Source organism: Rattus rattus, chromosome X (genome assembly GCF_011064425.1).
Source record: "Rattus rattus isolate New Zealand chromosome X, Rrattus_CSIRO_v1, whole genome shotgun sequence".
Classification (NCBI taxonomy): Eukaryota; Metazoa; Chordata; class Mammalia; order Rodentia; family Muridae; genus Rattus; species Rattus rattus.
In genome coordinates, this window is record NC_046172.1 from 32,679,131 (window position 1) to 32,705,472 (window position 26,342).

Below are 26,342 nucleotides of genomic sequence, written 5' to 3' on the forward strand. Positions count from 1 at the left end.
TAAAGGACAGATGAACTACTTGTCTATAACTGAGTCCTTCATGAAAAGAAGCAAGCTAACGGAAAATCAAAGAATAAGCGATAAAGCTCAATTCTTGGATGTCTATGGTCAACTCTTAATATTTGCTTTTATTTACTTGTTTTTCTTTTTGGAGATAGTCTCGCTAAGTATTCCAAGCTTGTCTTGAACTAAATAGCCAGCCTGGCCTCTAACTCAACTCTGGCTATCATCTTACCTCAGACTCCCTAGAGAAGGAATGACCGGCATGTGCCACCACACCCAGCAACATCCAACATTTAACTGTTAAATCTATTTTTGTTATTCTCACCCAAGTCAACCAGGGCAACATTTTGCAAGGGCCATGTAATTTTTTTTTAAAGACAAATTAGTGGCAGGACCATTTCTAGAAACCAGATGGTCTGTCTTTCTGGCCCTGGCACCACGGCTTTTCTGTATACTGGAATAAGGCTGCCAAGGCTGTACCACCCGCCCAACTGGGCAAACAGCAGGACCTGCCTTCACCCCTTCTTCGCTGATCTGTGGTACTGAGTGTAAGAGGAAGGAGAGGCCTCCTGACACTCTTCCTCACGCAGGCGCTCCTAGGACTCCCGCGCCTCACCCCAAAGCCAGGTGCCCCACTCTCATCTTTAGTTAATTAATGGGCGGACTCATGTTCCTCAGATGGGTGTAGCCATTGCCCGCAATCATTCTGGTTGGTCTACAGACTGGCGCGGCGTGTGATGCCGTTCCGACTCCGTCACTGCGTTTAGGGCGTGGCTTCGACTCCGGGCGCCTCAAGGAGACTTGGGGACGCCCGAATCACTCCTTTTGAGTGCCTGGGTGCCGCGGCTGCCGCGTCAGTCTGCTGCGCTCCATGAGGAAGATGCTTGCCGCTGTGTCCCGCGTGTTGGCAGGCGCTGCGCAGAAGCCGGTGAGGTCGCCTGATCCTGGGAGGCTGGGGTGGGGCTGGAGCCCGCTTGAGGCGGGGCAGGAAGAGGGCGGGCCGGGGCCCCCTCTGGAGCGCAGAGCTAGGTGCTGGGGGTGAGCTAAGGAGCTCGGGAGGGCTTTCCCCGCGGTACGCGTCGCCACTGGCCCGGGTTGGAGCGGCTTGAGAACGGGCCCGGTCCATTGCCTACCCCCAATCCCCGCTGGCGGAGCTTCACGTCGGCTCCCCAGCAGCGCCCCACAACTGCCCGTTGCTTACGGGGCACTGAGAGGCGGAGCTTGGGTTCGCTCCAACCTCTCGACTCGGATGACTTCCACTCTCCTTCATGTCATTGCTCTTGGCTAAGAGGCCACGTAAGACGAAATAAAGAGCTCCCAGTCCCGGGAGTCGGAGGTTTCGTGCGTACTCCGACTTCATCGTTTACTAGTCTTGAGTCTGCCAAGTACCATCAAGAGGCAAAGAGACTAAAAAAAAAAGAAAAAAAAAAGTCCCAGGGCCCAGTTTCCTCGTCTCTATAATGGAGATAGCGTGGACGCCGCCTTATGGGGTTGAGTTGGCCAGCGGCCCGTATGCCAGCCCTTTTGCCTGGCACCTGGCAAGTCCGGGCATCCAGCTGGGTGAGCATTTGTAGATCACCTGTGTTCTGTTCTGAGGAAGGTTCAGAGGGGTCAGGTTCACGGAAAACAAACTTCCTCCACTCCCTGCTCGTCCGAACTTTTTCTTGGCAGTCAATTTTCGAGCAATCGAGAATAACCCAGAGGAAGCCGCCTTTACTCCTTAAACACACAGAGGCTTAGAGTTCAAAGTAGCAAAAGAAAACAGCAATGGTTTTCGGAGGGTTGAGATTAGAGGTTAAGAGTTATGGCCCGGCTTTAAGGCTGTCTAATACCTAAGCTTTTAGCATTTTGACCTCTAGCCATACAGAGGTTGCTTTCTCTTGGTGTAACTGCCCTCTCAGGCTTTGACTTGTAATTCTGGTTTTATTGATTTCTTCAGGATTCGATGCAATTCTGCTTAGTTTGGGGAGGTTGTGGAAAGGTCGGAAGTGTGCTTCTCTAGGAATTCCATTAAGTAATGGAAAAATACCGCTTGATTGAGTAAAATGCCGTATTCGTGTTTGAATCTGAACGGGTAGCAAAGCACGATTCTTAACATGTCTTTGTATATGGCTATGTCATAGCCAACATGTATTGAACGCTTAGCATGTGCCCCGAATTTGGCCAGGGTCTTCACTGCATCATCACCTTTCAATTGGTTTGAACAATTTTCTTGTTTGCAAAAATTGTTAGTTGAAGGGAAATTGGTTTATAGCTTGGGGACTGGACATGAAGTAAAATTGAAAACTAAAAGCAGCTTTGTTCCCCTCCGTGGAAAGGAAAAAAAAAACAGCTCTTACTAGAATCAAAGTTTCTACAAGTTGAATTAGAATCTGAAATCAAATACCTTCTGCTTTGAAGACATGTGCTCCCCTTTTGGAGTATAGAGGGTATTAAGCTAGGAACACCCTTAACTCTTAAGGTGGATACTAGAAGCTAATCTTAGATGCTGCGTTGCTTTGTCTGAAAGTCGTGTACCATTTGATTTATATTCACTTTACGGCAGGAAAAAAAGATTCTAGAGTCAAACTCATACCATAGGAGGTATTCGGTTATTTTTCTCACTTCTTATTGTGGTCTAACATCTCTAGTAGCTAGCTTTTTAATTTAAAGAAAAAATTTTTGAGACAAGATCTTTCACTTTTGTATCTCTATTGGCCTGGGACTCAGATGTTGCCTTTCTCTACCTCCCAATGCTTGCCTTAAAATCTTTGTGTGGCATGCCAAGGCGGAATAGAAGTAGGTTGCTTTTTGTCTTTGTCTCGTATGTTCTGTCTTTATGTAAGGGTCTCATTGCAGCTTTCAGGCAGGTTTTGGGACTTGCCGTGTTGGGAGTAGGCTGGTTTTCTAATCGGGAGATCCGTACACTGCCCGGGTGCTGGGATCAGTGAATGCAGCACCACGCCTGGCTGCTAGTTTTCTTTGTAACTATAGTCATTGTTACCTGGTAATTAAGGAGCCATTCTCGAAGCCTTTCCAAATGTTTCGAATTTAAGTTTCACCTTTAATCTCAAGAGTAGACTGAGTATCTATCATTTGCAATTCTAAGTAATTGCAGATTTCTTAATTTCTGCGTGTAACACAAAATAGCTCAAGAGTTTGTTTTTCTTGTTATACTTGTGAAAAGACTTTAGAATTTAAGTCTTGCAAAAAATACTTGCAAATTAGCACTGCTTACAAGTGAGCAGTGGCCAGCCAGTCTTGTGTAATGAGAGCTGTGCTAGCCCAGGGGATACTCGGAGGGGGGATGGGGCTAGACACTTGCTCTTTGATGACTGCAGTGATCTGCCTAAAGTTAATCCCCTTATCTTCCGCTGAGGCCTCGGTGTGCTTTGTACCTTTCCGGCCTTTTATTCTGTTAGTTGTTTTTGCCCTTAAAAATTAGGGAAACATGGAGATTTCCCTCAGGCTAAAAGGTTGCCTGGGAGTCTTCACACTTTTGGATGTGAGACTTTGAAATGGTTTACAGAAGTGCTTTCCTTTTAACCGGAGGTTGAAAGAAAGCTTTCAGAGTCTGTAAGACGAAACCACGATTTAATTTTTTCTTTTGCCTTTTCACTATCCCCTGTATTTGTTAGACTTTCTTTTGTGAGATTTTTACTGATTTTTTTTGTCTGCATATTATTAGGCAAGGTTTTTAATTCATGTTGGTACATTCTGAGACTTCTTTACTTTTACTCCGTCACTTGAATAATTTAGACTTAGAAATTTCCATTTTCTTGAATAGATTGTTGAAAATCTTCATGAGAGGAATTTCCTCAGGGGCTGAAATGTAGCTCAGAGGGAGAGCGTGTTGTGCAGTTAGCAATGTGAAGTCCTGTGTTCAATTCCCAGCAACCCCCGCTCCCAAGAAAAGAAAACCCGACTGGAATCCCATTTAAAGTTAGTTCTTGTTATTTGGTTTTCTGAGAGATGGTTTCCTTGTGTAGCCTGGCTCTGTAGACCAGGCTGTCCTTAAACCCACCCACCCCCACCCCTTCCGCTACCACTCTGGTGATAGGGAGCCATCACATCATGAGCTCTATAAGCTTACCTTTGAGAAAGAACTTACCTTTTTCTCCTACTAATGCCTGGTTAGTTTGATCTCTGCTGTAGATTGTTCCCTAAATTAGTTTCTGTAGTTGTACCTAAAAATTGTATTTTGCAATACAACATTTCTGGCTCTGAAAAATAGTCTTAACTGGTGAAAATAGCACAAACATGGATATGTTTACACATTGTCTCTTCCTCTGATTTAACCGCAGCATCCGTTACTAGTATTTCGATTTTCCCTTGGGTAAGTGTGCCCTTGTCTTTGTGACTTTGTCAGATGGTAGTATAGTAGTTGCCAAAGTGTGCCCCTTCCCACTTTGTGTCTTTGACTTTGCAAATTTTCCTATTTTCTGTTACCGGTGGTCTGAAGATACTCAATGGAAAGTTCCAGAAAGAATTCATGAGTGTTACCCTGTGTGCTGACTAGAATGATGAAGTCTTGCACTCCAGGTTAGGATATAATCGTCCCTTCTGTCAGGTATCCGCTCTGTATTCTCAGCTCCCCAGTTGTACAGCCCCGAGAGCCAGCTTTGATGATCATCAGGTCAGCTACCTTGGAATCACAGTGCTCGCACATAGCACTGAGTATTTGAGGGGGTTTCAGGCTTCTACTGAGGGTCTAAGACTATCTGCTGGCATCGGTAAGTGGAAGGTGCTGCATGCCGCTCATTCCAGCCTTGGGAGGAGGAGGCAATGGAAAAAGCACAAGAGATATCAGTAGACCAAACACTCCCTCCTGTTGGCTCCTACACTTGGAGGTATATGGGGCAGGCTGAGCTTAACCCTCAGCAAGGTCAAACCCAGAACTACAAAATGTGTTAAGTATTAAACCTTTTTTAATGGGATCTAGTGAATATGTTTCAATTCTCCAGGAAAAGAAACTCTGCTAGTTTGCCTGCAAGTATGTGCAAATGTGGCAGGAAGTGGCTAAAGTTGAATAATTCTTTCATGTCCTAAGTGAACCTTAGCCACTACCTAGAATGTTGTTCAAAGGTTTATTAAGTTGTGAATGTAGAAAGGAGCCACTAACTGTAAGCAGTGACAGCCACTGAAACATCAAGAAGGGAACACTGTTTTGAGAAACCTTTCTTCCCTTCTGGGGCTTAGAGAAACTTTCTCAAGATTTAGGCTGTTCCTGTTGTAGAATGGTTGTCCCAAGTCCACTGTTAACCAGCATTATTAACATGGTGTTTCTCATTCAGGTATTTATCTCATACTTTGAGTAGGTTTTTTTTCCCCCTTTATGGGTGTGTATCATAGAAAAGCAGTTTGATTTAGATGGGGATTAATGGATAGTTTTATTCCAAGTACTTTGCAAAGGGACCTTTCCAAAGCCCACGTGTGTTTTCTCAAGTTTGGCTGGTAGTTAATTATTTTCACTGTGATTTCTCTGAAAACAAAGCAGAAGTGTTTAGTGTTTGCCACTCTCACTTTTGCCTTCAGATAATGATATGGCTGTGTTTTAAACCCATGCTGTCGGCATGGGTTCATGATTGTAATGACTTGCTCTTGACAGTAAAAAACAAAAATAGTGACTTTGCACGTTTTTGTTTTCTAGGCAAGCAGAGTGCTGGTAGCTTCCCGTAATTTCGCAAATGATGCTACATTTGAGATTAAGGTAAGAGGTGCCGCGCTTTATTGGTTACTAGTTTTTGAACACATGCAGCTCGATGCAGTTTCACCTTCAAGGGGGAGGATTTTGATATTGGTGCTTTGAGGGTGCGGTCACTTTTCTGGCAGATATTTCCAGAACCAGAAGTTCGGAGAAATTGAGCAACTACTGTAGTTGCTAGTAGTTTAAGGGAGATAGGCTTTAAAAATGTACTCTGGTTATGGTGTCCAACTCTTGAGATTCTGACATGTTGTCATCTACAAGTGTGTTGGGTTGCCCCCCCCCCATAGCTGTCCCGGCACATGGCCCTTCTTGAGCCAAAGGTTGGATACAGGCGTGGTATGGGGTGTGCTTCAGTGAAACATTAATGACCATACATTTAAGGACTCGGAAGCATTTTGAACCACTGTTCTTATTTCACTTCATTTTATCCCAAGGTCTCGTGGAGCCTTAGTCCCAAATTATGTAGCAAAGGGATAACCTTGAACTCTTGATCCTGTAGTCACCTTTCAAGTGATAAGATCATAAGGTGTATGCTATCACACATTATCCTTCCTTCCCCTTTCCTCCCTTCCCTCCCTCCCTTGGGTTTTTCAAGATAAGGTTTCTCTGTGTAGCCCTAGCTGTCCTTGAAGTCCATAGACGACTAGGCTGGCCTCGAACTCATAAGGCCACCTGCCTCTGCTTCCAGAGTGCTTGAAGCACTTCCGAGGCCTGCATGTCTTCGCTGTTGTTTAAGTCGTCTGCTGGGAGAGTTGGAGCTGAGAACGAGTCAGCAGTATCTGTGGGGTAGTAACTGAAGGGTGACCATCTTACTCCACTTCAGAAATGTGACCTTCATCGTCTAGAAGAGGGCCCTCCAGTCACCACAGTGCTCACCAGAGAGGATGGGCTCAAGTACTACAGGATGATGCAGACGGTGCGCCGGATGGAGCTGAAGGCGGATCAGCTGTATAAGCAGAAAATTATTCGTGGTTTCTGTCACTTGTGTGATGGTCAGGTAAGTGACAGATTTGTTATTACAGCCATGTTATTCAAGGTTGCTTCCTTCTCTCCCCCCCCCCATCTCTTTCTTTTGCTTCTCCTTCATCCTATCCTTTTAACATTTAAAAAACAATTATTTACTTGTTTTTAACTTGTGTGAGGTACACGTGTGCCACCCTGTGTGTATGTGTGGTGACGGGTGCGTCAGTGGGCATATGGAAACAGAACTAAGGCTTCTTTGGTTTTCATTACATTCTATCTACTAGTGGGTTATTTTTAAAACTCTGTCCACACTAAAGGAAACAGCACATTCGTGGATTGTTCTGGTTTCTGGTTTGGACCTTACCGTCTACTTTGTATTTTGGGTTACTAGTAGCAGGATTTACTACCTCTATGGCTTTTTTTTTTTTAAATTTTGATTCTAATAAACTTTTTATTCAAAAGTGAAAATGGCATCGTTTCCTGGTTCTTCCTTTACTACAGGAAGCCTGCTGTGTGGGCCTGGAGGCTGGCATAAACCCCACGGACCATCTCATCACTGCCTATCGAGCCCATGGCTTCACCTTCACTCGGGGCCTGCCTGTCCGAGCAATTCTTGCAGAACTAACAGGTTTGTGGACAGAGAGGAGATAGTGAGGGGAGGGGAGGACTCTGGTATGCTCCCACTAAGTTGCTAAGCATTATGAGTGGTAAAGAAAAAATTAAAACGAGTTTTCTGGTTTGGCATTTTGTACCTTTGAGGGAAACCATTTATGAGGCTATCTGACCCCTTAGGTGAAATTGAAAAATCGTAGCCCTGCACAGTGCGAATGTGGCACTAAAAATGCCAGCAGAAGTCTAGTAGAGACAGTAAATTGGTGAAGTGCTTTTGTAATATGCCGACAGATTCTAGAAAGCTATTTCATATTCCTCTTTCTTGTGACATTTTTGAGTCCTATTATTATTTAGTCTACTAGTGTAGAAGTCAGGTCTGTTTTATTCCCTCCAAAGCCAATGTCAAAACTATGTGCTAATATTGAGAGTGGGTGATTAGAGAGGAGGTTTAGTCTAACGTTCCTTATCAGACAGGGAGACAAAGGAGTATGTTTTCCTGAAGGGTCAAGACAATTGGATTCTGCATGGCTGGTTTTTCACACATGGGTATGTGCTGCCTTTTCTAGGACGAAGAGGAGGATGTGCTAAGGGGAAAGGCGGATCAATGCACATGTACGCCAAGAACTTCTATGGCGGCAATGGTATCGTTGGAGCTCAGGTAGGAGGAAGAGCAGTGCTTCAGTAGATTTGGTCCTGGCCTGTGTCTTCAGGAATTTCTTTACCCCAGAGAACTGCTCTGTTGAAGGACTTCAATAAGATTCGGGAGTTTGGTTTGTCTTTAAACACTTAATTCTCCCGATTCATTCATTAATAGGAAGATTTGGGTAGTGATTTAAATAAAGTTGGTTCTTTTGCTGTTTCATGAGTAAGAGCCTATAGCAGTAAAGCCATCCCTTCACCTCACTATAGTTCAGTAAAATGAATCGCTCCTCACCTCACTCTCTGACCTGCTCCTAGATAATGCTAACACTAAGGCCCAACTCAAGAAAGGGTCTGTTAGACTGACAGCCTAATCAAAATGAAAGCCTAACTTTCATTAAGGAGTCCTCATTCTTATCAATGAGAGGTCAAACATTAACAGCATACAATACCCAATGCGGTAGATTTTTATTGTATATAATATACTTAGTTTCCACTTTTACCTTGTTAGGATCAGTAATTAAATCTTTGGGTGCACAAATGTTAGCTCTTGTTGAAACAATATAGTAGTTATGCTTTCTTGAAAATAACCTGGTAGGTGAACACTGACAGGTGGGGAATGGAGAGGTACAGCACTAGTTTAGCTCCCGGAGTCTCTCCAGGAGTTGAAATTTAAGAGCATTATAACTGATTATTTCTACTGGGTCCTTTCCTGGTTGTTAGGTGCCCCTGGGTGCAGGAATTGCTCTGGCCTGCAAGTACAATGGCAAAGATGAGGTCTGTTTGACATTATATGGTGATGGTGCTGCTAACCAGGTACGTGCATCTCTGAATTTCCAAGCTGTGACTAGTCATATTTGGACATTTACAGACATGGTATATTGTTTGTTGAAATGACACTCCATGTGACAGACTCACATTTGGTTTTATGGCCATCTGAGAGACTTTACCTCTTGACGTGGTTTACCAGAGCCTTCTAGGGGCTCATTTCTGTGAGGAAGATCCTCTCCATTAATGTTTTGCACACATGTTCTGTGGTGGGAGACTTTTAAAAACTTTTTTTTAAAAATATCAATTTTTATGCATGTGGTTGTCTTTCCTGTATGTATGTTTGTGTACTGCGTGTCTGCCTAGCGCCAATAGGTCAGAAGATTCCCCTGGAGCTGGGGTTAAAGATGGTTGTGAGCTGGAACCTGGGTCTTCCATAAGAGCAGGGTGTGCTTTGAACAGCTGTCCTGCCCCACTTGTAAATATAGACTCTTACTCTTGCGCACTCCAGAGCAATGGCACATTCACCTTGACTCTTGGTTTCTTGGCTCAGCTTGTCTTGGTCTCATTAAATCACCATTCTCTGGATGGTACTTAGTGAGGCATGGCCTAGACGCTGAATGTCAGATGCTGCTGGTTCACTCTGAGTATAAAAGTAATGGGTAGCTCAGTGGTTCTCCACGTTCTTTATAGTGTAGCCTGTAGACTATTAGTACACAGCCCCCCCAAATGTATACCAGTCATACAATTGTCTGCCGAATCTCCCTACCCCGGCCAGCACATGCTCCTTTCTCTCCCCACTAAAAACTTGGTTATAAAGTCTCTCTCAGCCTTTGCACAAGCTTTCTGTGTTAGGAATGGGAACGATCTAGAGAAGTGAGCAAACTCAACCACTGGAACATTTTATTAAATACTTTCAGGGTCAGATATTTGAAGCTTACAATATGGCAGCTTTGTGGAAATTACCTTGTATTTTCATCTGTGAGAATAACCGCTATGGCATGGGCACATCTGTTGAGAGAGCAGCAGCCAGCACGGATTACTACAAAAGAGGAGATTTCATTCCTGGACTGAGGGTAAGGTCCCTTATTGTAAAGACAGGACTATAGGTACCCTGTCATATAAAAGTTGAATGGGAGGCCAAGAGGTCTGGCTCAGTGGCTGAAAACTTGCCTAGCATGTGTGAGGCCCTGGATTCCATTCTCTAGTACCACAAGTAAGGTGAAATAGGTTTGGACAGTTCAGTTACATTCTGCCCCCTTCCACCTTTGTTAACAGGTAGATGGAATGGATATCTTGTGTGTTCGAGAGGCAACGAAGTTTGCAGCTGCCTACTGCAGGTCTGGTAAGGTAAGACCGGAAATCTTTTCATAGGCTTTTTAAGGCTATACGTTTATAATGACATTTATCTCAAAGTTCAACGAAGCCTCTTCAGCTAGCTGTTAGAACTATCCTGGGGCAATGAGCTCTCTAAGACAAAGTCCAATGAGGTAGCATAGTCTTGGTGGCTCACCTGGTAAACACTCTATTCTTGTTCCTTGGCCTCTTGTCTTCACTTTGACATCAACTTGATATTGTTTTGCTGTTTGATTAGGTTAATCCTATGTTCCCATCCCTCCGTTAGTCATGAGCCCCTTGGATGATCAAACTTGGCATCCCTCCCATGCTACTTTAACTTAATAGGCATTCAGGTATAACCTGGCTTGCTGCTTTGCCTGTCAGTGCATGGCACAGAGCAAAAAGGCAACGGTAAGACTCGCTAAAAAGGAGGATCAAATAGCAAAGTTTAATCCATTCTTCTAAACCCAGAAAACTTGCCCCTGTAATTTACTTTTGGTAAAATTGAGAAGGATGAAATATGGGATAAATAGGTGTTAAGAATGAACTCGTAAACTCTTGACAACTGAGTTGATACACATACGTAGGCGGATAAGGATGTATTGAATGTCAGTGGGGGTGTCTCCATTTGAGGCCAATGATGTTGGCACCCATTCCCATAGTCTTAATCGTTTATGGGTTTGTTTTAGGGGCCCATCCTGATGGAGCTACAGACTTACCGCTACCATGGACATAGTATGAGTGACCCTGGAGTCAGGTAGGGTCATGAGGAATCTGAGTGTTGTTTCCATAGTGGGTGGGCAGGCTTTGGGCTACTCAAGTAAAATGGCAGAGTACGGCCCCCTGGGCTTTCGCAACGGGATAAAATTGCAGTTTGTTGGCATCAAGTGGTTGATCTAAAAGCAGCCTGAAGATCCCCGCAGTGTATCCTATGGGTTCCAGCATGAGCAGTAATTTTAAAAAGAGCATTATGTGACAAAATTATAGTGTCGAACTGAATGTAAGGCAGGTCTGTGATAGAGAATTATTCTGGGAGTCATTTAGTTTAGGCATTACCCCCAAATTCAGACATGGCATGTTCTACCTGAAGAGGACTGGGGTTTGAAAATCTCACTGATAGGGAGCAAGGCTAACTGCCACATGGGAAGTTTAAGTTGTCCTTTTCACTTAACTCTAACATGCAATTTGGAATTAGAAGGCTTGACATACACAGTAGAAAGAAGTGAGTTTAAAGTTTAGTCTTTATGAAATGGACTGAGGGAAGGCAGAGAACTAATTTTACAGTCAGGTGGATTTTGTGTAGCAACTGCCCAACCATAGAACCCTGCTTTTGGGGTCTTAGTGGAGAAGCACTAAGCAAGGCATAGAAATACTTCCTTATTGGTAGGAATTATTGTGATGCTTCAGAACCTGTAATTATCACAACTGCCAGCCCCCATTTGCCCCATCAATGTAAAAATGTGAGGCTAAAGAGGTAGAAGGGATAGGTCTGTCTTCCAGATCAAAGAAGCAAATCAAAACTTGGGCCTTATCAGAATGCCAGAGAAGCCCCAAGTTAGAGGGAATAACTTTCTTTTTATTGGCTATTTTATTTACATTTCAAATGTTATACCCTTTCCTGGTTTCTCCTCTAGAAACCTCCTATCCCATGCCCCCCTCCTACCCTGGCATTCCTCTGCATTGGGACATCAAGCCTTGATAGGACCAAGGGCCTCTCCTCCCATTACCCGACAAGTCCATACTCTGCTACATATGCAGCTGGAGCCATGGGTCTCTCCATGTGTACTCTTTGGTTGGTGGTTTAGTCCTGGGAGCTCCGTGGGGTTTTGGTTGGTTGATATTGTTCTTCCTATGGGTTGCAAACCCCTTCAGCTGCTTCAGTCCTTCTCCTAACTCCTCTATTCGACTTCCCCTGCTCAGTCTTGATGGTTGGCTGCAGTCACTAAACCCAGTCACTATTGCTGATGCCAACAAGTGCTTGCTGACAGGAGCCTGATATAGCTGTCCCCTGAGAGGCTCTGCCAGAGCCTGACAAATACAGATGACCAATACATCTTCTATAAAAGATGCCTAACAGCCTGCCACCCTGCTATTCCCACAGTGACATGGTATCACTATTAACTTGTTTCTCTCTTTCAATAACACTCCTATACTTCATTCAGCTGTCTGGTTCATGGGCTTTATTTTTATGGGTCTGTCACTCACTGCATCTCCTTCCTCCACAGTTATCGCACTCGAGAAGAAATCCAGGAAGTAAGAAGTAAGAGTGACCCTATTATGCTTCTCAAGGATAGGATGGTGAACAGCAATCTTGCAAGTGTTGAAGAATTAAAGGTACAGTTGCTCTTGGAGGTTTTTAAAGTTGGGTACTATGACCAGTTTCACTCCTCACATACTGTCACCCTCAGATGGCCAGAGAGTTGAGGTTTTTCAAACTCAGAAAGTGCCCTGAAGTCTCACAGGCTCCATTTTGGTCCTCCTGCTGAGAATGAAGAGTTACAGGGCAAGGGGGGATGGCTTAGTAAAGTGCCTGCTGCATAAGCATGGGGATTGGAATCTGGATTCCCAGTACTCACATAAAATGGGCACACCGGTGCATGTGTACAACCCTAGCCCTGATAGAGAGAAGCCAATTCTTGGAGCACGCTGGCCAACCCTCAACGATAGAGAATATTGACTCATAACACATAAGGTGGAGAGCAATGGAAGACGATACTTGACATCAGCTCTGGCCTCCAGACAATTAAGAGTTACAAACTCACTTCTGAAGTGACCAATCACATTCATACAGAAACTTTGTTTCTCCCTTTGTCCTAAAACTATGCTTTTCATTTTTAATTCATACACTATTGTTGGTAGTAATAATATTACTACCAGACATTCTAGTTGGTTCCAAAACTGCCCTTGATTGAAAATCTCTTGCCTTGTAATCTGCTGTTTAGGAGATTGATGTGGAAGTGAGGAAAGAAATCGAGGATGCTGCCCAGTTTGCCACGGCTGATCCAGAGCCGCCATTGGAGGAGCTAGGCTATCATATCTACAGCAGTGACCCTCCCTTCGAAGTTCGTGGTGCCAACCAGTGGATCAAGTTTAAGTCAGTCAGTTAATGGGAGACTATTAGATGGATGGGCGTTTCTCATCCGTTGTAAGAAACTCTTTGTGCTCTCAACTTTGACAGGAAATACCCAGACAACAAAAGTCTTGAAAACATGTAAATTAAGGGAGAGTAAAATTGCATGCAGTTTGTACATTGTTGTATTCGGTGTATTCATGTGAATAAGAGTGTATAGGATTGGAGATGGGTAATGCAGTTTATAACCTTCCTTCATCATGTCCTAGGTCAGTTACTAAAAGGAACAACTCTGCCATTTGGTGATGTGATCATAGCTTTGAATGACCTTGTGGAGGCATGCTGGGATTAATGCAAAGCACAGGTTAGAAGTGTATGGTCACCATGAATTGTGGAGGCTGTTTGGCACTGACCATTATGTCTTTGATCAAAGGCTATATATAATCATGTGTTTTAAAATAAGGGTACTTCAGTCACTTCAAAGGTAAAATAATTTAATTTTGTCCATTTAGACATTTAACAAAAACAAAATTGTACTCCCATTCCAAGGCACACTTTTTAACTTTTCACATTTAAGTAATTACACTGGTTTATAAAATACTTAGGCTTTATCTTTCCAGCAACTGCTATAAGGTATGCTGACATTTTAAATACTAGGTCAGGGTTGACATTACTTACAATCCTGTTTATAAACAAGTATGCTCTAAATCACACGTGCTTGAATGAAACGAACAAGGGTCTTTCTGTGTAAACGCAGGATCTGTGTGTGCACTAACAGAAGCTTTAATCATGAGCAGGTGTAGGGTACTTTTTGCTCATTCTCCCCCAGCTTGGCTTATTGTGAGGACTCCTGCATTTGTCTTCTGTGCTGGGACACTGCATGCCAGAGCCTACAGAGGACACCACCACTGCAAAACAATAATTTTCATAAGAAAAGCAAACTTGAAGCCACCCATCTACTCTTCAAATGTAATCTCTAACTTAAAAGTATGTCACCTTTTTCTGGACATGGTACCATAGGAACACTGGGTGATCTGGGTAGATGTGGGCATTTAAACAATGTAAAGAAAGGCACCTCATGCCTTGCCACCCTGAGAAAATGAGCTGTGCTTGCTACAACATAGGAAAGATAAATTTCAAAGATTGGGGAAACTACCAGCATTAAAAATAAAAGTATTCACATAAAAAAGCCCCATTTTATTATTTAAATTGTTTGCAGGCTCTCTTACCGTAGTCTGAGGCACCTTAGGTCTTCCTTAGTGATATCATTGAGAATATCAGAAAGTGTGTAATCTTCTTCAACAATCTGAAAGATTCAACATACATTCAACAACATAAGCAGCTTTTCAACAGTATCATAGGAATCCTTTGATTTAGAAATTTACCTTTTCTATTGTATTTGCATCCACTCCTTGTAGCTGCAACCAGTCTATAAGCTCTCTGTTGGTTCCCAGTCCGTCATGGGGTGGTGGGTTCTCTGTTCCACCTATAAAGATTCCAATTTTGTTTTATTGTATAGTAATGTATAACCATAAAATGCTTCAAAAATAACAAAGTGGATGTAATCATGTATCCAAACAGAAATGTAAATGTGCTGTGAAAAGGAAATGAATTAAACTTGTTTGACCCGATACTTTTACAATTCTTGGCTTCCATTTCCGGAGAGCAGTCATCACTACGGAAGATTCTTTTAGTAGGTTTGGACCTTGAGGTATTATCAGTCTCACTTGAATGCATGTTCTCATCTTTAAGGTGTCTTATCTCAGGCTGGAGATTCCTAGCTACACTGGAACTCCAAGAAGTGTGTGTTAAGATTGTGTGGCAGAGCTTCTGGTTCTTCATTACCAAGAAGGGGCAGATCTGAGAGGCAGTCTAATGTAGGCATCCTTTTTGATTCAAAGTTGTGGAATGACTATCAAGGTCAAAACACACTTTTGTTACCCTGTCCTTTCTTCTGAGCTCTGCCCCTACCCATTAGGATTTCTGTTCCTGTAGTATATGGTAACGTCAACCATTTATGTCTTCAAGGCAGAAGTCAGATTTTTAGTAGTTTGTCCCTCTTTGACACCTATGTTGGAGCAAATGTAAAGTGACTTACCATTGCATTTGTATTGTAACTGAAGGTGATATAATTCTTGAGTTTTTTGTTCTAGAATTAACCGAAGAAGATTCTGGTACTCTCTCTCTTTTTGAACTAAGTGTTCCCAAAGTCTGTTAAAAAAAAAAAACAAGAAACCTATCATTTATATAGTATTCACTTTCAATTCATACATTTGTTGAACATTAGATACTGGATAAAATAAAAAAGGACAATCTCAACTGTCGGGCCACAAAGAGAAGCAGGTGGGTTGTGACTAAAGATTTCTGTCCATATAGAACTGTTTTTCTTCTCCTTGACAGCAAAGACCCAATACTGAGAGAGTGTGGGTATATTTTGCAGTGGAGTTGATACTTGGATCCCTCCTGAAATTCTTACTAAAATGATTTTAAAAGGCCTTGAGAAGGGGAAACTAGTGCCTTGACACCATTTGAGGGCATATGAATATGCAGTATACACCAGCAGGCAGACCCTGGGATACTATGTCTGCCAGTACTTTGATCTGCAGAGCTGTGAGAAATAAATTTGATTATTTGTTTTAGAGCAGCCTTTGTAGACTAAGACAGTTTAGTTTCAAAAATGTGTCAGGAACAAAACCTGAATCCTCTTTTGATCATTAGAACTTGGCCAGAAGGACCACCTGCTTATTAAAATCAAGTCAGATAAAGCAGCTGAATCTAGGATAGGTAGCCTTTTTCTCAGCTCATTAGGAACCAAAGCAAGAGAGTAGTAGTTGGTGAGAACAGCTGGGGAGGCATGCTGCTACTGCTCTAAGTAGAACCCAGGACTTGCCCGTAGAGCATTTAAGCCTTAGAACAATTCCTAGGAAGTGAACATTCTTTTCCATGCACTGTTTCTTTAAGCAATTTACTCAGTCTCAGAGGTAGGGCCTTCCTCATTTTGTGACCCAGTCTTACTCACGGTCTCCCTGGGACATGAAAGGCAAGTCTTTGTACAGTTAAGCCTCAGACTTCTGGATCTCCACATGCTAGCTCCTTAACACTGGAAGGGAACAGGTCTATTTTTGTTTGCTCATGTATCTAATAAACAAGATTAGTTTATTTTAACTACATGGCATGTCCTTTTAGTTAGTTTATGTTGGTAAACAAAGGACTCAAGGACTAAGCTTTACCTTACCTTATTGATGCTGCCCCGAGAAGGCACAGTCATAATATATAATTTAAATGGATGAAAACACTGTTTTGTGGTCACTTTTTTTTGGTGGACACTTCTATCATAGCAAGACCACAAGGCGAAAATACCAGCATTCAACAAGTCAAAAATCCTTTCTCACCTCTGCCCTGCCTGCCTTCGTTAAGTAGCTCGAGCCTCTGTGTGGTTAATGGTAATGATTTCCATGTTTATGCCAGACCATGTTACTTATTAGCTAGTCACCTTAATAGTGAGTTGGATGATCACCAACCTTTCTGCAGAGAAAAACTAGGAATTTTACATCTGAGTTTTGCCATCATGGTCATTTAAAGTTCTAGGTCTTAAAAATTAGTAACATAAGATTAAAATCTTTTCATTCAAAATGTGTGCCCAAGTACCTAATCTCCCCCATTCAGACAGCACTGCCACAAGCAGAAATGTGGCAATTGGAATAATCACCACCTAGTTTATTGTGGCTGTGGATAATATTTCTTAAAAGATTATTGGCAATTACGAATTTGCACTAACAAGGTTGGAAAGGCAATCTAACGAATGATTGGGAAGGCTTAAGGACAGGGCTACAGGACACATCACTGTCTCCAAAGTGCTTTTTCGCCCCCTACTCTTCCAACTGCTCTTTGGGGGGCAGACTGCAGCTGCCCACGGCTGGGCCACATGCCATGACAGGGACTCTATTATGATGACAAAACTCAGATGTTTTTGATATGGAAGATTTACGTGTGATCTGTGACAAGGCACTGTACTGATTTCTGGCATTGAAAAGAAGGAGGCCTTAGTGAATATATATTTTCTATTGGGGGTGGTTCTCAATAGTGACCAGGAAGTCTTGTACAGGGTTGGCAAGATCCTGACCTGTTGGTCTCTTGCCTGAGCTTGCTCAGTTGGAGACTTGGGTCCTGCTGGTGGGGCTGGCCCTCCTGGATAGCCACTGAGCCATGTCTGGTGCCTCTGGGTGTCACATGTACTTCTTGGCTGAGGAGGTCTACCAGGGGATAGTCCCTTTCCATTTCTGTGTCCTTGTCTACCCCTTCAGTCTCAGAAGCAGGCTCAAAGTGGGCTTGGAGCTCTGTGAAAACACATCAAGGTACACAATAGCACTCAACAAGGCAATTCAATGCAGTGCTTGCTCTCTGACGGGACTACTGAGTAAAGAGAGGACTTGATTGGACTCTGAAGGGTAAATACCGTCCTTCCCAGTTTACACAAGATGAAAGTGACAATGAAGGATATAAAAGGCCAGCTAGCCATGAATGCGACAAACAGGCCAATGCTCTGCTTGGTGCCTGTTCCAGGGAGCATTTGAGAGAGCAGGCAGAAGTGAGCAGCAAGGGCCAAGTGTCAAGAGGAAGGGGCAACAGTTCTAAAGCCTGCCATCCTCAGCCAGAGTACCACAGGAGAAGCAAGCTGGGCACTACATTTCAAAAAGAAAGCCCCACATTTGGCTTGGAGTGCATAGCTCAGAGAAGTACAGCATGTGCTTCAGAACACAAGACCCTGAGTTGGTTCCCCAGGATGGCCATGCGTATGCATGCACCCACATATATTAAGATCTATCGCCATTATCAACTCTGTTAAGCATGAGAGCATGCACACTGAGGATTCCTGCCTTCAAACATTGACTCCCTGCTAGATCAAAGTATAATCTGTACATAGTTACCCATTATACCTGGGAGTGAATAGGCTTGGACACTGTGAATATTATCATAGACTTTTTCAGTCCCAGAAAATATCTGGCAGCATTTACTTAACTTTGAGGGGAAGTATAAACAAAATGGAAACAAAACAACAGCTGTTGACCTCTGAAGGGCTGCTACTACTCCTCGGCCCAGTAAGATTCTGAGTGCAAGAAATACTTACCTGGAATGAGAGAATGGCAACTGCAGCCTGCACAGCTCTGCGAATGATGTTGTCCATTGCAAACATCCAGTGGGGCCTAATTAAGTGGTTTCTCAAAATTCTATTGACCTAAAAAAGTCACCAAAGTTCATATGTCTATTCTGTTTAACTTTTAAGAAACAGACTTATCCTCGTTTGTTTCTATAACCACTGCCATGAATTGTTGCTATGCTGCCCTGGATTTCTGCCTGGATCATTCTTCTGAATGAATCTTCCTCTAGGAAGTCACAATGGATTCTAAATGATGAATGTCACAATGGGATCAATGTCACTGGGCCTCCTGGTTTATTAAAGGAACAGTTATGGAGCAACTATGACATGACAGATTGACCATATTGGGAGCATGAAACAAGATAAATCAGACTTGGCTTTAAAACTGGAGTAACACATCTGGACACGTGCAAAAGTATAGCCACTGTGCTGGCAAATGCCATCTTCCCATATCCCATGCTCTCCATGCTCAAATGCAATTGGTATACTTCACAAAGTGATGTTTACGATGTGCTTAATGTTTACAAAGAGCTGCTAAGATTTGGGATTCAGGTTGTAAACCAATGAAAAGGAATGGGTGCTACAGAACAGGGTGAGTTAACTGGTTTGGCTATCATCATCTCCATGACCCGATAGTGCACTCACGGCATCTTGGAATCCAAACAGAATCAGGTGAATCTGGTTGATGGATGAACTGTCAAATCCAGGTCCACCTTTAGTTTTTTGAATTGTGGCTGCCATCTTCACCTGTATCTAGAGACGGATGAAGTCCCATAGGTTCAATTATCTGTTTGATGTAGCCAACTGAGGCTCAACAGCTCTGAACTCTAGTAACACACACACACACACACACACACACACAAAATCATTTTCATTTGAAATGAGTTGGAGGAGGCAGAAATTTCAAATGCATTTTAGGAAGGTGAATTACTCCATTTGCTAATGGAATTGTTGTAGCTCCTGAGTAAGGATCTCTTCCTGAATCCCATCCATATCCTTCCTGTAAGTTTTGGGGATCTTCCCTGGCAGGGGGGTGTACATAAAGCCTCAGCAGTATGCCAGATTGGAATGGTCCTTACTTCCTGTTTGGCCACTCTACAGGAAGGAGTTCACAGCAGGACAATCTCTCCTCAAAGTACCTTCCTATCCATTAAAATAACATTTGCTGCTACTGTGACCTGGTTAAAATTTGGTTTTCTTCCATAACCATTCTCCTGAGAGTGGCTGTTGTCTTCTGAGTGTAGGTTTTAGCACAGTAGTTCTCAACCTTAATGCTACAATCCTTTAATATCCTTCCTCATGTTGTGGTCCCCCAATCTGAAGATTATTTTTGTTGCTACTTCAGAACTAACTGCTGCTGTTATGAAATATCCATATTATATGTGATATGTGACCCCAAGAGGGTTGTAACTTATAGGGTGAGGTCCATTGCATATGGGGGGCCTTATAAGGGGAGAAGGGGGGACCAAGGGAGCTCCAAGCCTCTCAGCTTTTAGCTGCCATCTGGTATGTTTTCCACCAGAGGGCAGCACCATCCCACCAATACCAGGAAACACTGCAGTAAGCTAAAAAAGCCCTTTTTGTCAGGAAAGACAAGGATGTTGGGAAATAAGTATAGTGATTGCTACAATTATGAGAATGGACTAGGATGTAGGACACTTTGTTGTCCCTGTTTACACCTGTTGGAGATCTGGACTGGACAGAGTGGGTAGGATTATCATCTGCCTTTCCTCCGCCTGTACCTGGACCACACACTCCTGCAAGTTGGAGGCCACTTGGTTCTGTTCCTCCCAAAGGATTCTGTACAGGATGGCTCTGCGCTCACTGTCCTTGCGCAGCAGAAAGAGGCCAGGGTCTCTCTCCTCTGGGGGTAGGGCTGTGCTTCGGTCATCTAAGGCTGAGCTTTCATCTGGGACACTGTAGAAAAACACATTCAACAGTCCTGTGGGAAGGGTGGCATGTTCTGCCCTGGGGAAAGATTCAGAAGAATTTGTGGAAGAAGGCTGGTGTGTGTGTGTGGTATCCTTCTCCTTCTTGACTCACCTTGGTATTTATCAGAGAGAGGAAATGACATAAAGGGCCAAGGGAGGGGAAAGGGGAAGAGCAGGACATGGAGGCAGAGAGGGAAGGGAGAGAAGACAAGAAAGGGGAAGTGTGGAAGGGGGAGGGAGAGGGAAGAACAAAGGGACAACCAGAAGACAGGTCTCTTGGCTCCCTTGCTCCCCTGCAAAACCCCTTTGTGTGACTCAGCAAGTGTTCTGCTACTGAGGAAGGACCACCACAGGAAGTCACGGGACAAGGATAGTACCTGAGAAGGTGGCTGAGCTGAGGTTTGGGCACCTGGACCTTCTCAAAGAATGCGTCAGGTTGGGCATCCGAGTCTGGGGAGATTGAACCATGCTCGCTGCTGCTGCTGCCCATAAGCTCCCCAGATGAAGGCAGAGCCAGAGTACCAGTGCCACTCCGAACACCCTCTGTGAAGAAACCACCAGAGAGTGGCCATGCCCCCATACAAGAGCTTGCTAACCATGGACTGCTCTAAAGTGCTGGTAAACTCTCTAGTGGAAGGATCTTAGTGAAAGTGTAGGGCTGCGGTAGACCTCACAAGAAGGCTCAGCTCTGTAGGGAGTTGGAAAGCCACACTGTTATAGCCTCTGACTTATCCACTCAATGAAAAGAGGAAAACTTTTCCTTTTAGAGGCCAACCTTAGTTCACAGACAGGACTTAACTACATGTCAATGTGTCAAGTAGGATTTTGTAACCTTCAGGACAGCAACCACAGGCAGACTTCCCCAGTGTGTCCTTTTAGTAAGGTCAGTATCAACACAGGTCAGACTTCAAAAATGAAGCACCAGGTTCTTCTACGTGTGGGAAAGTTATAAAACCCCGGACAAGGGACCTCTTGCCTTCCTCTTCACATTCATCAAAGAAGTACTTGAAGTACAGGAAGTATGAAAGTGATGCTCCCTGTGTCTATCAGAAGATAGGTGGATAACTGGCTGGGTTTGCAAAGTCTTCAAACATCTGGGATGACTACTGCTATTCTTCACAGAAGTGGGCCTAGCATAGGAAGCCTGGTTCTCCAGAGCCCTGATTTCTCTGAGCATGAGAGAAGCTCAAACCTGGGGTGTTCCCCAGCTGTTAAGGTAGGCCTTACCTGAAGGCTTGAAAGCAATTCGGTTCTTTTTGCCTTTGTTCACCTGCCTTAAGAACCCTTCTTGGAGAAGGTCAGCAGCAGTGACACGTTTCTGAGGGTCAGGCTCAAAACAAGACAAGATGAAGGCTCTGGCTTCAGCTGACAGGGCCTCTGGAATTTCAGGGTGGATCTTAAACATCCCTACCTGCATTGAAGGGATTGTTAGCAATGTCAGGATTGGGTGAATTCAGGTACATGCACTTTCAATAGAAGCTACCATCTCATGAGAAAAGCTTGGTGACATGCATTTGGATGTCCCTTTGTTTTATGATGTTTCTGCTCCTCCCATCTACAAACGGAGTCACCTTTCCTTTCCCTGAAGTCTTAGCTAGTTTCCCATGACCAAGAAGCTCTCAGGAAAGCAAGACTGTGAGGCTTTTTGGACCTGGTCCTTAAAAAGCCTGGTAGAGCCTGCTTTTGGAATCTGGCTACCACCAACGCATAAGGGAGCCAGGATAGACAGCCTTGTGGGAAGAGTAGCTGATCCCTCCCCCATTGTAACCTCTGCCCTGCAGGAGAGCCCTGTCAGATGATCCTGCCTCAGCAAGGCCACTAGTTGGACACACCCATGAGTAAACCTGGGAAAAACCTTGAAAGACCATTAGCCAATTCAGAACTGTGAGGAACTGTGTTTTAAGCCTCTAGAGCAGTGGTTCTCAACCTTCCTAATGCTGTAACACAATATAGTTCCTCCTGTTGTGGTGACTCTGAATCATAAAATTATTTTTGTTGCTACATCATGACTGTAATTTTGCTATTGTTATGTAAATATCTGATATGTGGAGCATCTGTATGGGATCCCGGGGTAGGTAGAGACCCATAGATTGAAACCAGGTTGCTCTAGAGGGTGGTGGTTCTAAGGTAGGAAAGCCTCCAGCTGAGAAGATTCAAAGGTTGATAATATCTTTCTAGTTAAAGACACCACTCTCCCTACCTATCTCTATTTCGCCCCACCCCTTAGCCTCCAGCTCTAAGTTACAAGCAAGCATAGCCTGAGGCTGCCACTTCACAGATAATCAAATTGTTCATCCTACAGATAAGATCTCCTCCCTACGGGCTAAGGTGGTGGCTAAGGTGGGGGGGGGGGATAATTGCTTTCCTCTTAGGACTAGCAAGACCAAGGTGCTTCAGTTCTTCCTGCCAGCTAATTGCTGCTCTACTAAAGGAGGTCCCTGTGAGCCACAGTGGAGCAAGACTCAGTTCCCAGATAGGTGTCCTATCACAGCCTAGAACTCCTCTGTGAAAACTGCATAACCTCTTCCTAGGTAACTGTTCCCATTAGAGGCTGCTCTCCAGCCATTTTAGGAGCGGTCATCCTATCCACTGCCTTGCTGTGCCTTTCCCAATAGAAGCCACTCTTGTCTTTCCTATGTGTGCTCACTGCCCACTCCTCAGCTCTCTTGGGGGCTGGTTTTTACTCCCTTGCTCTACTCAGTGAGCTCTGAAACTACAAAGCCTTCTGATTTTACCTCTACAAAGCTCTTAACCAAGTGGCACATCTCATTCTCAAGATACCACGCTGCATAGTTGAACATAGGCTCAGATTAGATGCTGGATGGAATCCAATCACCAGGATCTGAAATGCAGGGCACTATTTGTAGCACCCCTTGCGTAAGCAATGGGAAAGAGATGTTGGCAGTACCCAGCAGCACAGGACCTGAATCTAAGTGGGAAGAGGCACTTCCTCTCCTGGCTCTTTGAGTGAAAATGGCAAAGTGGGTAGGTAGCACCTGGAATCTTGCAAGTGGATGGCTGGGGTGGGTATAAGAAAGCGTCTCCTGTGCCCCAGGCTGGCCTCAAACTTAGTATGTAGCTGAGGATGGCCTTGAACTTCTGATCATCCAGCCTCTACCTCTCAAGGGCTTCGATTATAGGAGTGTGCCAACATGTCCAGCGTAAGTGCATCACTAAAAGTGCTTTCATTATGCTTTTCTTGGCAATAACAACTGACTCCACACAAAAATACTGAATACATTCCAAAGTGTCTGTACAGCTTATTAGCCAAGCAAAAGCAGGAGACAGGAAGAGGACCAGGCCAGTTACCTTTGTCCTGTGATGAATACCGTTCATGGCTGTCACCTGTGCTTTCTGAGCATCATAAGAGGTCAACAGATCAGAAAGCAAATAGAATGTTTTCCTTAGCACCAGCTGCTCTACATCCCAAGACCCGTGACAGAAGCTACAGGTATGGTCTAGCATGGCCTATATTGAAGTCACTGTGTGCTGAGGGAAACTGTTTCTGTATTACAGCCCTTACACTGAATGTTCTATTGTGACTAAAAAGTAAGAACACTCTTGACTCTATCTTGGCCTTGGAATTGTCTGGGCAGCTGATGCAAAGCAAGCAAGCTGTGAGAACCTTCTGCCAGGGCCCAACTTCAGCGACAGAATTCTTTGTTTCACATCTGGAGAGTTCTGCTTCAACATCCAAACCCCCTATGCAAACAAATATATTTTACCTTAAACATGGCTGCTTGTGGCTCGCCGAGCTCATGGAATGGAGGCCTGCTGGTTGCCATCTCAATGATGGTGCAGCCCAAGGACCAGATATCAGCTGGAGCACCATACCCTCGAGGCCCTTGATCAATAATCTCAGGGGCCATGTACTGCAGAGTCCCTATGTGGAAAACAAATGAACAAAGACTTGGGGACACCATATTGTTTAAAATTTAAGTGGGCTAAGTGTGTGGATTTCACTGCTTCAATAATGGCAAACGGAGCCTTCTCTTGTGCGAAAACCATTTGGTTGCATCATCTTTTAACCAGTGATATGTAATATGCTTTCCTTTAACATGATTCACATTAAAAGGGCATTTTGGGTCTGGGTTACTTCATTCAGGATATTTTCGAGTTCCATCCATTTGCCTGCAAAATTCATGATGTCCTTGTTTTTAATAGCTGACTAGTATTCTATTGTATAAATAGACCACGCTTTCTGTAGCCATTCTTTGGTTGCTGCACATCTGGGTTCTTTCCAGCTTCTCGCTATTATAAATAAGGCTGCTATGAACATAGTGGAGCATGTGTCCTTGTTATATGTTGGGGCATCTTTTGAGTATATGCCCAAGAGAGGTATAGCTGGATCCTCAGGTAGTACAATGTCCAATTTTCTGAGGAACCTCCAGACTGATTTCCAGAATGGTTGTACCAGTCTGCAATCCCACCAACAATGGAGGAATGTTCCTCTTTCTCCATATCCTCGCCAGCATCTGCTGTCACCTGAGTTTTTGATCTTAGCCATTCTCACTGGTGTGAAGTAGAATCTCAGGGTTGTTTTGATTTGCATTCCCAATGGGGAAGCTAGGGCAAGGACTGAGGTAGCTGAAGGGGTTTGCAAACCCCATAGGAAAAACAACAATATCAACCACCCAGACCCCCCGGAGCTCCCAGGGACTAAATCACCAACCAAAGAGTACATGCATGGCTCCAGCTCCATATGTATCAGAAGATGGCCTTATCTGGCATCAATGGGAGAGGAGGCCCTTGGTCCTGTGAGGTCTGGATGCCCCAGTGTAGCGGAATGATAGGGTGGTGAGGGAGGTGTGGGTAGTTGGGTGGGGGGGCACCCTCATAGAAGCAGGGAGGTGGATGAGATAGGTTTTTCAGAGAAACTGGGAAGTGGAATAACATCTGAAATGTAAATAAATAAAATAACCAATAAGAAATTTAAAAAAAGAAAAGGGAACAAAAATAATCAAGGAAGGGAGAGGGAAGGAGGGACCAGGATGGGAAAGGGGAGGAGAAGGGGAAAAGGGAGCAGAATCCAGGATGGGGGTAGATAGGAGAGAGGTTCACAGGGCCAGGAGAATGAATGGAAAAATGCAGCTGTCAGGGGTGAGGGGTAAGGGTGGGAAGTGGGGGCATGGGGAACCCCTAGAAAGTCCTGGAGGCCTAGGACTGGGGAGGCTCCCTGGACTCAATGTAGGTGACCTTAGCTGAAATCCCCAACTGTGGGATATAGAACCTGAAGAACCATCTGTAGTAGTCAGACAGGACCCCCAGTAGAAGAATGGGGACACCAACCCACCTATAAAACTGCTCCTATCTAAAAGAAATGCAGGGATGGGGCTGGAGAGATGGTTCAGAGGTTGAGATTATTGATTGCTCTTCCAGAGGTCCTGAGTTCAGTTCCCAGCAACCACATGGTGGCTCATAACCATCTATAATGTGATCTGGTGCCCTTTTCTGACATGCAGATATATATGCAGAACTGTGTATATAATAATTAGAATACATAAATAAAGAAATGCAGGGATAAAAATGGAACAGAGACTGAAGGAATAGCAGACCAGTGACTGGCTGTTGGCGGGGAGGGGAGCTCCTGCTGGTCCCACATGGGATAGTCCTTGGCTTGATGGCTGCAGACTTGGGCTTGGTGGTTGGTCTGGTTGGGAGCACAGAGAGGCCTTCTACGGGAGACTAGATGGCATTTCTATAGGTGAAGGCCTTCTCCATGGCTCCCTACAGTGGATCCCCATGAAAAGAGGCAGTCCATAGTTTTAAGGCATTTATTGTCATGGCAGAAAGTGGATGAGTAAAACCATACCCCACTTCTCAGGGTGGGCCCGAGATTAAATACCTTTTGCAGGGAGGAGTGTCTGGGAAGGAAAGCTTATTGGCTAAGCTCTGCATGCCTTTAGGTACCTCATTAAAATGGAGATCTGTCTTGAGTCTACTTGACCACAGGTTTTATCCTTTACTTGTGGAGGGGTTTGGGGCATTGCCCTTACATGACTGATGACCACAAATCTATGGAGAGCTGCAGCTAGTGACAGGGGCCTGGTACCCGGGAACAGACGAAGAAGCACCTACCATCCCTTCAGGGTCTCCAGGGTTTCTAGCCTTAGCTCAACCAGGAACCAGGCTGCCCTTCACAGTCCCATGAGTGACCCAACTTGGGATCTATCC

General features: G+C 44.2%; 2 protein-coding genes and 1 long non-coding RNA gene across 3 annotated transcripts in view; 1 reads left to right on the top strand and 2 right to left on the bottom strand.

The window, feature by feature from the left end:
* The first annotated feature begins 709 nt into the window (after positions 1-709).
* Positions 710-14,709, top strand: Pdha1 (pyruvate dehydrogenase E1 subunit alpha 1). Its single transcript, XM_032889550.1, has 11 exons — positions 710-931; positions 5,633-5,692; positions 6,513-6,686; positions 7,154-7,280; positions 7,831-7,922; positions 8,627-8,719; positions 9,592-9,747; positions 9,950-10,021; positions 10,699-10,766; positions 12,235-12,343; positions 12,952-14,709. Exons 1-11 carry the CDS (start codon positions 875-877, stop codon positions 13,114-13,116), a joined length of 1,173 nt encoding a protein of 390 aa, XP_032745441.1. The 5' UTR covers positions 710-874; the 3' UTR covers positions 13,117-14,709.
* LOC116888279 lies at positions 13,904-17,474 on the bottom strand. Its single transcript, XR_004386300.1, has 2 exons — positions 17,203-17,474; positions 13,904-15,290 (listed from the first exon to the last, which is right to left on the bottom strand). It is a non-coding gene; the product is annotated as an uncharacterized LOC116888279 (long non-coding RNA).
* A 2,436-nt stretch (positions 17,475-19,910) lies between these two features.
* Positions 19,911-26,342, bottom strand: part of Map3k15 (mitogen-activated protein kinase kinase kinase 15) — a 167,553-nt gene continuing 161,121 nt past the window's right edge. Inside the window, exons 19-22 of the mRNA XM_032889339.1 lie at positions 23,894-24,051; positions 21,396-21,579; positions 20,546-20,711; positions 19,911-20,154 (exon numbers count right to left, since the gene is read on the bottom strand). Coding sequence (XP_032745230.1) covers positions 19,911-20,154; positions 20,546-20,711; positions 21,396-21,579; positions 23,894-24,051 — 752 coding nt within the window. The remainder of the gene's footprint in view (positions 20,155-20,545; positions 20,712-21,395; positions 21,580-23,893; positions 24,052-26,342) is intronic.